The sequence below is a fragment of the Cyprinodon variegatus genome, unplaced genomic scaffold (assembly GCF_000732505.1).
Source record: "Cyprinodon variegatus isolate N-32 unplaced genomic scaffold, C_variegatus-1.0 Scaffold12, whole genome shotgun sequence".
In the NCBI taxonomy this organism is placed as follows: domain Eukaryota; kingdom Metazoa; phylum Chordata; class Actinopteri; order Cyprinodontiformes; family Cyprinodontidae; genus Cyprinodon; species Cyprinodon variegatus.
This window is the reverse complement of record NW_015150465.1, coordinates 2582153-2594811: the sequence shown is the minus strand read 5'-3', so window position 1 is coordinate 2594811 and position 12659 is coordinate 2582153. Positions and strand designations below refer to the sequence as shown.

The 12659-nt window shown below is 41.1% G+C and overlaps 1 protein-coding gene across 4 annotated transcripts in view; it reads left to right on the top strand.

Moving 5' to 3' along the window:
* sec24c (SEC24 homolog C, COPII coat complex component) overlaps positions 1–10907 on the top strand; it is a 25496-nt gene extending 14589 nt beyond the window's left edge. For 2 of the 4 annotated variants that reach the window (XM_015381439.1, XM_015381414.1), the window contains 15 exons: positions 661–799; positions 884–999; positions 1695–1819; positions 1928–2119; positions 2223–2316; positions 3489–3605; positions 3689–3859; positions 3989–4085; positions 4191–4336; positions 4864–5002; positions 5117–5235; positions 5371–5550; positions 6939–7124; positions 7586–7675; positions 9330–10907. In XM_015381439.1, the coding sequence (XP_015236925.1) occupies positions 661–799; positions 884–999; positions 1695–1819; positions 1928–2119; positions 2223–2316; positions 3489–3605; positions 3689–3859; positions 3989–4085; positions 4191–4336; positions 4864–5002; positions 5117–5235; positions 5371–5550; positions 6939–7124; positions 7586–7675; positions 9330–9470 (2052 nt within the window). In that variant the 3' untranslated portion in view covers positions 9471–10907. The remainder of the gene's footprint in view (positions 1–660; positions 800–883; positions 1000–1694; positions 1820–1927; positions 2120–2222; positions 2317–3488; positions 3606–3688; positions 3860–3988; positions 4086–4190; positions 4337–4863; positions 5003–5116; positions 5236–5370; positions 5551–6938; positions 7125–7585; positions 7676–9329) is intronic. The other 2 variants (XM_015381431.1, XM_015381423.1) reach the window with 1 other exon arrangement.
* The last annotated feature ends 1752 nt before the right edge of the window (positions 10908–12659 follow it).

Genomic DNA, 12659 nt, shown 5'->3' with positions numbered 1-12659 from the left:
CTCTGCCGTATTTTTTTTTTTCTTCCCCCGTTTCAGTCAAGTGGATGTGATGACTGTGGATGACGCATTAATCGCGCAACACAACTAATCGATGATAAAATTCGTTGCCAACGCTTTTAAAAGTCGATTTTTATCGATTTTATCGATTAGTTGTTGCAGCCCTAGATTGGTCACGCATAATTCACAGAAACTATGAATAAACGTGAAGTCAAAGTGTCGCCTTTGAGGCAGCAATCACAGTATATATTAGCAGAACAGGATGCTAAAGCTGCTGAAAGCAAAGCCACTGTTTTGTGATTCCCTAGCTGCCTTGCTTCCTCATTACCTCCTGACCTCGACATCTTATAGCTGTTCTCTATCATCTGTGCCTTTCCCTTTAAAATCTGGCTCCATCACCTCTTCTGCCTGTGTGCAGACAGCTGGATTTGGTAAAGGATTAGTTTTTCTCTGTAAGGATAATCCGTTTGGCAGCTGCAGAGGTTGAAATATCTGTCAGAGTATTTTCTGCCTCGTTTCATATCTAACTAACATCTATCTGGACTGGTTTTTCATATATGTTTTTTATTTTGTAATTTCACAAATATTTGACAATGATTAAATTCAGTTTTTCTCTTTTTGAGTTAATGAATCCTGCTGGATTTTCCCTGACTGTCTTCTTAGACCCCGCCATACATGGTGGACCACGGCGAGGCTGGTCCAATCCGTTGCAACAGGTGCAAGGCCTACATGTGTCCCTACATGCAGTTCATAGAGGGAGGTCGCCGCTTCCAGTGTGGATTCTGCAGCTGCGTCACAGAGGGTAATACAGCATCTAGAGCTATCTCTCTCTAAAACCTCAGCATGCCCATATCCCCATTTAGACTCAAACCGTCTTCTTCCTCAGTGCCTCCACAATACTTCCAGCATCTGGATCACACCGGTAAGAGAGTGGACTGCTATGACAGGCCAGAGCTGTCCCTCGGCACCTATGAGTTCCTGGCAACTGTGGACTATTGTAAGGTATGAACCTATATTGGTGTATTTTCAACCAGCTCAGTAAATGATGGTTGCATATTGTATGGCAAACACCATACCTGCACTTTAATAGAAACATAAATGTATAGAATAGAAATCTATTTTTGCAACCATCCCCAATTTTTCATCTGTACTAGATTTTTTTGGAGGAATCATGATGTACTCCCATTTCTCGCACGCACTCACTGAAGGAGTACTCTCGGAAAGCCACGACTGTGTTCCTTTACTGTTTGTGTGAAAGTTGGTCCCACCTGACAGGAGATGATAGATTTTCCTATTCCTACAAAGAATTTACACAAACATGATATATATATATATATATATATATATATATATATATATATATATATATATATTGTATATTGTATATTTGTAAATGCAGCAATCAATTTCAGGCAGCAAAAAAGAGAAATTGTTACACAATGCCCCTTTAAGTGTTTAGAAACAGCTGTGTAGGATTGGCCCCCTGGTTGCAGTAATACTGTCTGCGTGGCACACATGAAAAATTCACACCATACTTATCAGGTTTCTTCAAAATCATATCCATTTCTATTGTCTTTAAAAATGACCCACCACCAGGTGTTTTTTTTTTTTTCTTAGTAAAATTAAGATAACTCTTCAAAGACCTTCAAAATTCTGTCCTGATTCAGTTCAGTTGAGTCTATGAATGTCTTCAACAGAACAACAAGCTTCCTCAGCCTCCAGCCTTCATCTTCCTCATAGATGTTTCCTACAACGCGGTTAAGAGCGGCCTGGTCAGCTTGATCTGCAATGAACTCAAGACTCTCCTTGATCTCCTGCCCAGGTATCCAAAGCTAACCTCTCAAGTTTGGTCAATTAATTGATCCGACAGAACCCAAGAATGATTATTATATTGAAGGATATTTTAGAGGCTTCCCGTCTCTCCCCTCAGGGAAAACCCAGAAATGGATTCTGTGGTGCGGGTGGGTTTCGTCACCTACAACAAGGTGCTGCACTTCTACAACGTGAAGCCCACTCTGGCCCAGCCCCAGATGCTGGTTGTGTCGGACGTGTCGGACATGTTTGTGCCGCTGCTCGATGGGTTCCTGGTAAACGTGAACGAAAGCCGGCAGGTCATAGAGAGGTGGGTAACCATGACGCAGAAGATGGCGTTCACCTAACCATCAGTACGTCTGAGTGAGACACGGGTTCCATCAGACTTAATGATATGCTGATTGTTTTTCCAGCTTGCTGGATCAGATCCCAGAGATGTTTGCAGACACGAGGGAGACGGAAACGGTCTTTGGACCCGTCATCCAGGCAGGACTGGAAGCCCTTAAGGTAAACATGCTCTATTGGCCGTTATCAGGGCTGCAGGATATTGGCAAAGAATTAATTAGCTCATAATCAGGTAATGATAACAGGACTTGCAAAAAAAAAAGATCCCGTCTTCTGACCTCCTCAGTTTGTTCATGTCCTATTTTAAACACTTAATCTGTTATTAATCTGCTTTAGAAGATTAATATTAGACAGAGTCCATCTAACGGTGCATCTCACTAAATTACAATTTCACTAAGCACCTCATTCATTTCTGTAATTTAGTTCAGGCACATAATGATATATTTAAAACAGGCATCTTGGTCCAATTTCTCATAATATTTAGAAACGGGAAGGATTTTTAATCAAGAAAAACTTGGGAACTTGGTTAGACCTTTAGCATCAACTGCTGCTGGTGTCTAAAAAAAAATGTAAATCCCTTTATTGTCCCACAATGGGGACATTACCTCTCTGCATTCAATCCATCCCCCTGGTGAGTGGGCTGCCATTGTGTGGTGCCCAGGGAGCAGAGTGGGGTTAAAGGTTTCTGCTCAGGAACCCAGAGTGGAGGCTGTTGGGATCAAACCGGGTACTTGGCAACCTTCTCAGAGCACAAGCGCACTGCTCTAACCTCCAGGCCAACACTCCCACTGAGGGTTTTTAAAATGTTTAGTTTAACCTTAATTATCCAGGTAATTAGTTTGAGATCCACTTGTCATTTACAAACATGAGCTGGCCAAGAGCCTGCTTTAATGAATAAATCAATAAAAATATACAGTACATACAAAATAGGACAAACATTTCAATTACAAGTAGATAAAGAAAGAATAAATTTGAAATAAAAAAAGGAGTTTAAGTCCAAATTTACAGGATTATCTGCTAAACTAAAGAGTTTTGCAACCTCGGGTTGCTTTCATAGCCTCAGAGCATCTGCTCTCTCAAGTCTAGTGTCTCATTTTCTGCCATATTATCAATGGGATTGTAATGCTTTTTCCCTCCGCTCAACTTTCCTTCAGCATGCTAGGTTTCAGAACTCTCAGCTGCTGTTTTCTATAGTAGTTACCCATTGTGTTTTGCTCCTTACTGTGCTTGACACACGTCAAGTAAGCATGTTTCTCCAGATAAAAGAATGCCTACCGATGTGTAAAGATTTGCAGCTGCATTTCGTACCTGATGATCTGCTGTCATGTTCTCAGGCTGCCGACTGTGCCGGGAAGCTGTTTGTGTTTCACACCTCTCTGCCCATCGCAGAGGCTCCTGGAAAGCTGAAAAACCGAGAAGATAAGAAGCTAATCGGGACAGACAAGGAGAAGGTAAAGCTAGGAGGAAGTTTGGGCTGGAATCTTGAAAGTTTGTGTTTCACGCTGACTTTCTTTCTCTCTCCTCTCGTCCACAGACTCTGTTTCAGCCGCAGGTTGGATTTTACAAAGACCTGGCAAAGGACTGTGTAGCCCAGGGCTGCTGTGTGGATCTTTTCCTCTTCCCTAATCAGTACGTCGATCTGGCCACACTAGGGGTGGTCCCTGTCTCCACTGGAGGTTCAATCTACAAGTATACCTACTTTCAGGTGAGAAAATCCTCTTATTTTTCATCTCATATATTCAAATGGTGAGGTTAAGGATTTTTTTTTAAATGTATATATTTACATTAACCCCTCTTTGAGAATTTAACATAATAGATGTCTTCATCATCACAGGCTCAGGCAGATCAGGAGCGATTCCTGAACGACCTGAGGCGGGACGTTCAGAAGCAAGTCGGATTCGATGCCGTTATGAGGGTGCGGACAAGCACAGGTACGGCGTCTGGCCAATGCAAATCAAATTTAAAAGCACTGCAAAAAGCCACACAGTGAGAGAAAAGGCACCGTTTTGATTTCATTGGTTGCTGTTGTCCCACAGGGATCCGAGCGACAGACTTCTTTGGATCGTTTTACATGAACAACACCACGGACGTGGAGCTGGCAGGCCTGGACTGCGACAAGGCCATTACCGTGGAGTTCAAACACGACGACAAGCTCAGCGAGGAGACGGGAGCCCTAATGCAGGTGTGTGGATGGGCTGAGCTGTCAATCTGTTAAAAAATGAATTTATTTCCTTAATTAAACACAAACTGGTATATTCCAAGGGTGTATTTCTGTTGATTGGAATGATTGGGCCTCGCAGCAAATTCCGTTTTTTCTAAAAGCTTTTGGCCTGCAGTTCTATATCAGTTTGAACAGATGTGGTGTGGCAGCCCTTATCCTGGATCTGTCTGCATGTTGAGGCACTTCCTGTTACTGGTGCACACTTTCCTTCCACTCAACTCGCCATTAATATGGTCATTCATTCAAGAGAAAACCTGCTGCTGAAAGAAATAAGACATTTATGCATAAGATAATCTGTTCTTTTTGCTCTTTAGTCATCAGACATAAGCATGAAAATGAACAGAGAAATGCTTCAAATTGATCAATGCACTGTTTTCGGCTTTTTTGGTTGAATTACTGAAATAAATGGGTGGTCAGAAGAGCATCCAGCTGGGCTTCAGGTTTAGCCGGGGACTGTTAACAGACACGCTCTGTCCGTCTTCCTGCAGTGTGCCGTGCTGTACACCAGCTGCAGCGGTCGGAGGCGTCTGCGCATCCATAACATGGCGGTGAACTGCTGTTCACAGCTCGCCGATCTTTACCGCAACTGTGAGACGGACACAATCATCAACTACTTTGCCAAATATGGTGAGTTTACCTGATGATGCAGCAATGTTACTGAGGATTAGAGGATTTTAAAATTGGACTTTCCGGGAATTTCCTTGCAGCCTTAATCAGCTGGTGTGTTTGTGTGTCCTGCAGCTTTCAGGGGTGTTGCTAACAACCCCACCAAGGCTGTGAGGGATACCCTGGTCAACCAGTGTGCTCAGATTCTTGCTTGCTATAGAAAGAACTGTGCCAGTCCATCATCTGCTGGTCAGGTACAAAAACAAACCCCAGTTTTCTTTAAATAACATAAACCCCACTAAACCTCCTGAACCAACTCTGTTGTGATGCTGTTTACAAATCAAGGGTTGCTGCTCAGTGTTTCCTAAAGAGGTTTGTGTTGTTTCCAGCTCATCCTGCCAGAGTGCATGAAGCTTCTCCCCGTTTACCTGAACTGTGTCCTGAAGAGTGACGTCCTGATGCCAGGAGCCGACGTCTCGCTGGATGACAGGGCTTACCTCAAGCAGCTGATCAGCTGCATGGATGTCACGGAGACTCATGTCTTCTTCTACCCCCGCCTGCTGCCAGTGGTAAGATCGGCTACACACTCACACAAAGATACCCTCCCCTTTTGGTATCGAGGGTGTTTCCGTTGAAAAACCCAAGAGAAATTGTCCGTATGTGACCTTTTATCTAAGCAGGTATGTCTCATTCTGATTACAAATCTCCTTTACTAGAGAGACCTGGGTAAACCTAATAACAAAATATCAACAATTACAAATCAAAGCTACAAATATTAAAACCAATGAATATACACTAGGGATGGGACGATTTATGAAAACCGTCCGAACCGTTCGGTTCGACTGTCTCGGTTCGATTCGCGTGTGTTTCGTTCGGTTCATGCGCTGCTCCTTTTTCTCATAGGTGAAGCGATTACACTCCAGAGCAGAAGGTGGCGGTACTGCAACCAAAGCCAACCACCAGTAGTAAATAATAATAAGAAGAAGCGAAGCAGCTTAGCCGGGCATATCAGGGAAAAAAATCAGTTGTTATGGAGAATTGTGTGGGTATGGCGAGTGGGAAAGAACAGGCGTTGGAAGACGCGCCAGCAGCACTTTATAGGTCTGCTGTATGGGACCGCTTTGCATTTAGAGTGACCTACGATGACGGCGGAAAGAAAGTTGTGGATAAAAGTGCAACAGTGTGCAAGCATTGTGCAACACGTTTTGTTTATGCTAACAGCAACATGTCATGCTAACCCCGAAATCCCTCATACTCCGTCAGCAACCCCCGCTGCGCTCCAGACCGGCTGCTCAAAGCAAAGCCTACAGCCCCCACTGTGGCTCCCGTCCGCTCCCCTCTGAGTCCCTTGGAGATGACAGAGAGCATGCGCGAGATGATTAAATTCAAAGCAGCAAAACATACGGAAATGATCCAGGGTTTCCGCGGATCATTTAAAATAATTACAATCCATTATTTTTGGGGGGATTTTTTCATTAATTTCATAAATTTTTATGGGATTTCGGTGTAACAATCAACATGTATCGAACCGAACCGAAAACCGTGACCAGAAACCGTGAATCGAACCGAACCGTGGATTTTGTGAACCGTTCCACCCCTAATATACACTATAGATATTTAAAGAAAACCAAATAGTTGTGTATATAAAATAGAACTAAAATACCCCTTGATGTTAATCAAACATTTTGCAAAAACAATCCCTCATGTAGAAACGATGAACAGTGGCATGAAATACATTAAAATAAATTTTCATCCTGCAGTTGATTCCGATCTACAAAAGCAACAAACTGTAAATATTGTTTTCTATTTTTAGTGCAAACCTTAGACACAGGCAGTAGAATGAAGCTATCTGAGTGCAGAAAATAACCAAGTTTTCTAACAGTGATCTTTCAAACTAAAGGGTCCAAGATATGATGCGACACGAGGCTCCTCAATTAAACTCCATCTTCTCTCCCAGATGAAGCTGGAAAGCGGGTCGTTGCCCGTAGCAGTGAGGGACTCTGAGGAACGGCTTTCCAAAGGAGGGGTTTACCTGCTGGAGACGGGGCTCCACCTCTTCCTGTGGGTCGGAGCAAGCGTTCAGCAAGAGCTGCTCCTCAACATCTTTGGCACACCGAGCTTCAGCCAGATCGATCCCAACTTGGTGAGAAGAAACGGACCAGCCGGCAGCGTTTACTGTTTGTAGCTCCCAGTGAGCTAAAATGTACCTAGAATTGCTGGGAGTTATTTACACGTTATCAGAAGAGTGTTTAATCTGAATCAAAAGCTGTAATTTAGTGCATTAAAAATAGGAAAGTATTTTTTGTAAATAGGATAAACTTAATTTAGCCAAACTCTTCAATGCAGTATCTTTTTTTTTTTCATATATTTTTTCCCAAAATGTTTTGGTCATTAGTTCCTCGTTAACACTGAAATATTACTACCCTAACATTTTACTTTTTTGTATCATAACATAATTATGTTAGTGATTGATGATTTTCCATGATTTGCCTGCAAGTTGAAGTTTATTTTTTAATCTGCTTAGTTTTTTTTTCTGTATTTGTTTTTTTTGTTTGTTTTTTTTTAAAGGCAGCGTTGTGAATAGTCCTTTTTTTTCTGTTCCAGACGAGTCTGCCTGTCCTGGACAACCCGTTCTCACAAAGACTCAGAGAGATCATTGACTCCTTCAGAGCGCAGCGATCACGATACATGAAGGCAAGCCTCTTGTTTGTCTTTCTGCGACTCTCAGATGCCCTGAACTTCCTTTACTTTCTTATTTCTTATGTTGGTTCTGGACTAGACTAGATGAGCGCGAAATATCGGACTGAAAACACCAGGAAAGTCCAACAATAATAATCACTTTGGGTAAAATGAAACACTTTTTAATCAAAATCAATAGATTAAAAAGACAACAATTTTCTACTTGGGGAAAATTGAACCGTAGAGCTTTGATGATCAGGTTCTGCCTGTCTGATTTCTTTACGTTTTGACCCAATGGATCAGATTCGACTGACAGCTATAGAAATTGAGGGGGAAAAAAAGAATAAAGCTCTTGCAGCTGCAGCGTTTTTAAAATGAGGTTTTTCCTGTAGATCGCCTCATTTAATCCTATTTTGCATAACTTGCTCCTGTGCTCCTTGTTTTTGGACTTGACTGTCAAAAATATGGCGGTACAGAGGCTGCTCGTTGGGAGAACAGGCGCAGCGCATTCCGAGGCTGCAGTCCTCAGTCGTCCAAAAGCACTTTTAGGCTGCAGGTCTTCACCAATCAGCTTATATGCCGATGTCACAATAGTGAGGACTGGTTCAAAATGTCCCTAAATCTGAATAGTGATCCGGATCACAGTTGGGCTAAGAGACATGGTAGACATTTCAGAGAAATCTGTCTAAATTTTCTAGAATCTATTAAAGATGCAGTAGAAGATCTTTTCTGACTCATTTTTTACCGTGTAGCTTGAAGATCTCCCCACGTAGCAAGCAGTGAAATGGAAGGCCTGGAAGTGAAACGAAAAATAAAAAAAAAGGTCCCCTCTACAGTGTGAAGTAAAAGAGTAACGCCCACCATTCTCTAAACACGGTCCGGGGTCCCCTATTGGATCCTGACACATCAAGCAGGATCGTCTGCTTCTCCTTCTCCCCTGTGCACATACCCTGACACATGAACAAATCAACCTTAAAGTTACAACCCGTAACAGCCTGTTTATGTTCATTGAGAAGTTGAACAATCTTATGCTAGACGGAGAAGAGGACGCCATGGCTGAAAGCTAGCCACTGTTATGTTGTTGTTAGCTCATGTCACAGGCACTCTGTCACGGCTTGTTTCGTTCTCACCTCGACAGACAGCATGCAGGTTCATATGTTTTAAAGGCGGGGTTTCGAGGGGTGGTCTGAAGGGAGAGGCATGGTTGTGTATATTCAAAAATATAGCTTGCTTTAACTGTTTTTCCAAGATCTCCTACGGCACCTTGAACAGACCAACAAACAAACCAATTGTCCTGAAAACATTACCTGCTTGGTGAACGTCTAAAGAAAAATAAACATAACAGCACCCATTCTGGTTCAGGAAGGCTAGAGGGTCGCCAAGCAGCTTATTCTGAATCCAATATGGCTGCCATGCAAAAAAAAAAAAGCACTTAGAAAGATGAAACTATCGACTGTTTACAAGCACCATAGAATTTGCCTTATTAAACATGTGGGGTACAGTATAGTTGAATGAATACAATAATAACAGCCTGTTTTCTATAACTTCTGGTAGAATTATTACTTTTTGGAAGAAAAATCTTTTTTTCTGTTCAGAAAGTCTGGTTTGAAGATGTTTCGAGTCTTACTGCATCTCAGCCGTGCTCATGCTGCCCTCTTTGCTTCCTCAGCTGATGGTGGTGAAACAGGAAGACCGATCTGAGCTGATCTTCAAGCACTTCTTAGTGGAGGACAAGAGCGCCAGCGGCGGAGCGTCATACGTAGACTTCCTGTGTCACATGCACAAGGAGATCCGCCAGCTTCTCAGCTAAAGGACTGGAGATTCCCACCTTTCACCCAGAAACTCCTCCACCCGAAACCCGGGTCTCCGTTCACCCTGAGATTTTCTTTTTTCTTTTGTTTGGATTTTTTTCTTTTTTTTTTAACCGTACAGAAATGAACTCTCCTTGCGGTCTGTCAGCGGAGCTCCAGCTTTCAGATCGCATCCTGTATGATTATTTGTGTGCGAGTGCTCCAGGGAAAAGCTTTACCCTGCCTCGGATCTGCTGCTCCTGCACAGCAAAGGTATAATAACTGACGAGAAAGGATCATGTATATACACAAGAGAACTACGTATGCAACAACCTGATAATGAAAAAGAAGGCTCGATAACTGTAGTACTGTCTGTATTAATAGCACTGAAAGGCTTTCCTTTTCTGGGTGGGGTTGGCTTAAACGACTCGGATAGCAAACACTTTTTATATATGATTGAGTTTCAATAGAGTCACAGACATCTGTATGGAAATAAAACTGAATGCTGTTCTAAATGTCCGTTATCCACTTTAATCATGGCCTTAGTCCCCTCTGCTCCCATCCTTAATGTCTGTGTGTGTGTTTGGGTTGGTGAGTTTATTTTGAGAGGGGAAAGGATAAGCCGCAATTTGACCCAGTTTTTTTTTCTTTATCGCACTGCATCAGGTGCAATCATCTGAATATAACCTGAATCAAAAATGATTTAAGATTCAATAAAGACATAAGATCAAACAAAAATAATGTTATATTGTGGCGACATCTGGCTTTAGAGTGTGTTTGAAACCAAACTTGCTTGTTTTCATCCGTGCAATATCAAGAAATATAAAAAAAGGCATAAAAAGGAAGATTAATCTCCGACGCTTTAGAGGCATTTTAATTCAAATGTGAAGGAATGTTTAGGGGTACTGGTGTGCAAGAGGCAGACTTTATAATCTTCGAATCCGAGGCGTCGAATGTCCGAACTTGTGTGAAAGAAAGAAGCAGAGTGACAGATGAGTGACCTTTCACTTCTATTCACACTGAGCTACCCACAAGCTTTTCAGTGTGTAAATAAAAGTATACGTGTACAGAATAAATAGAAAATAAAAATTTTAAAGACCTGTCATGATTATCTGACATTTAAAGTCATTGATTTTTTAAGATGGGCTTTTTGATATGTTTCTGTGTGTGAGAGAGAACGAATGCGGCGTCGGTCCTGGTGATTTTCTCACAGGGAGAACAGAGGGATCAGCCAACACACGCAACCTTTAGGATCATTTATCACTTTCTGTTCTGTTCTAACCATCTGATCTTTGTGTTGGGTGTGTCTGTATGTGTGTGTCCAGCCCTCTGTCCTGACTTTATATTCACCGATTTGGATTGATCCGCCATCTTTACTGTAAGCTTAATTTCCTTCCTCTTATTTTTTTTTCTTTTTCCATTGCCTCATGGGACTGCTAATAAAATGATTGTTAAAAGTGAAATCAGACATTCCGATCCCTTTTATTTGCATCTAAGCTAAAATCGAAAATGTAGTAAAAAACATTTCTAATTTGCAAAAAACAATTTTATTTCATATTTTGGACCTTTGTCGATAAACTGCTACTCTAAGGCTTGTTTCTTTTTTTAGACGTAGTTTTCAAATAAAATTTACAATTCGGGCCAAAGGGTCACATTTATAGGCTTTAAATTATGACAGGTTTTGCACTGGGGAATGGTTCTCCAATATTAAACTTTATGATCGACTTGATGACGTTGATCCTCGTTTTCAAAGCTTTTAATTGTAATTATTTTGTGCCATCAGAAGCCTTTATAAGTAGCTGGAAGAATGTTTGGTTGAGCTGAGGTTTTGAACTCTAAGCTTGGTGGTGGTGGTGTCATGCTTAGGGTTTGGTGTAGAACCAGTTCTACGCCAACATTTCAGGCTAATGGAATAATGAGGGGATACTAAACGCTAGTTCCCCTGATCTAACTGAAACAGGAGAAGGATCAAGCAAGCTAACATTAGGCATTTCAAATTATCCATCTTAAAAACTTTAACTCCTCCTCCTAAATCTGAAAAATTATACCATAACATGATTGTTTATTTAGCCAATCACATAACAGCATTTGGCTATGTTGGGCGCTGCAGTTCCCTACCTGGTTCAACACACCTAAAGATAAGGCATAAAAACTCATACGTAGTTTATACAGTGGTTGACAAAGTACTATAGTACTACAAGTAAAAGCTGCTTATTAAAGACTTTTAAGTACTCACTTTTGAAAATACTAAGTATTCAAAAGTACATGCATTTAAAAGTACTGAAGTATTCAAAACTAGAAATGTAGTTTTTCAATGTTAGTACTTTGCTGTCTAACTTTCAGTCATTTTAAAGAACCTTGTAACTCTCAGAAATCACCTGATGTATCGACACGGAGAGCCTCTGCTTTAAATTCTACACTATTTTTGAAGAACCAGCAAGAAACAACCATTTTGATTTTTTTTTTTTTTTTATTTAAAAACAAACAAAAAAGCAAACTGGGGAGTCTTAATTCTCCTCACACTTTCACCATGGAATAAAGGTTTATGGTGGAATCTATTCCCACAAAGAAACTGCAACTCATGAGAACTCATCCAAACGAGCAACATGACAACAACTCAACCTTAATAAAATGTGTAACTTACAAATATCTGCCCTGAGTTTCTCACATGTGTGGAACATCATGCAAATCTCTAAAGCAGTGTTGTCCAAATTCAGTCCTGAGGGCTGATATCTTCTAGTTCTTCTCCCCAGAGGGAGCGACCACCTCAGAATGTCAAAGTTCTGCATATGTCTGCTAATGAGCGACCATTTAACCCAGCTGGGCCTAAAAAAAGAGATAACTATAAAACATCCAGAATACCTTTTCTTAACGATGAACTTTGAACTTTGTGAGGAACGTAGCGTGGCCATTTGCATTTAAACAAAAACAGCAACAGCGGATTTCAAAGCTAAGCAGAAAGGAACGAGTACCTGGAAATGTTGTGGAGTAGAAAGGTACAATATATGATACTTAAAAATTATTTAAGTACATTAATCAAGTGTCCACCACTGAATTTATAGGTTATGAGATCAACTACAATGGAAGTGTCCGATAAAAGAAAAACATGAGGTCTCATTTCGTTCAAATATGCAACTTCTCTCATTTATACAAATGATTTAATGAGAAATAAAACTAATATAAAACATTTACTGTATAATTTCATCAAA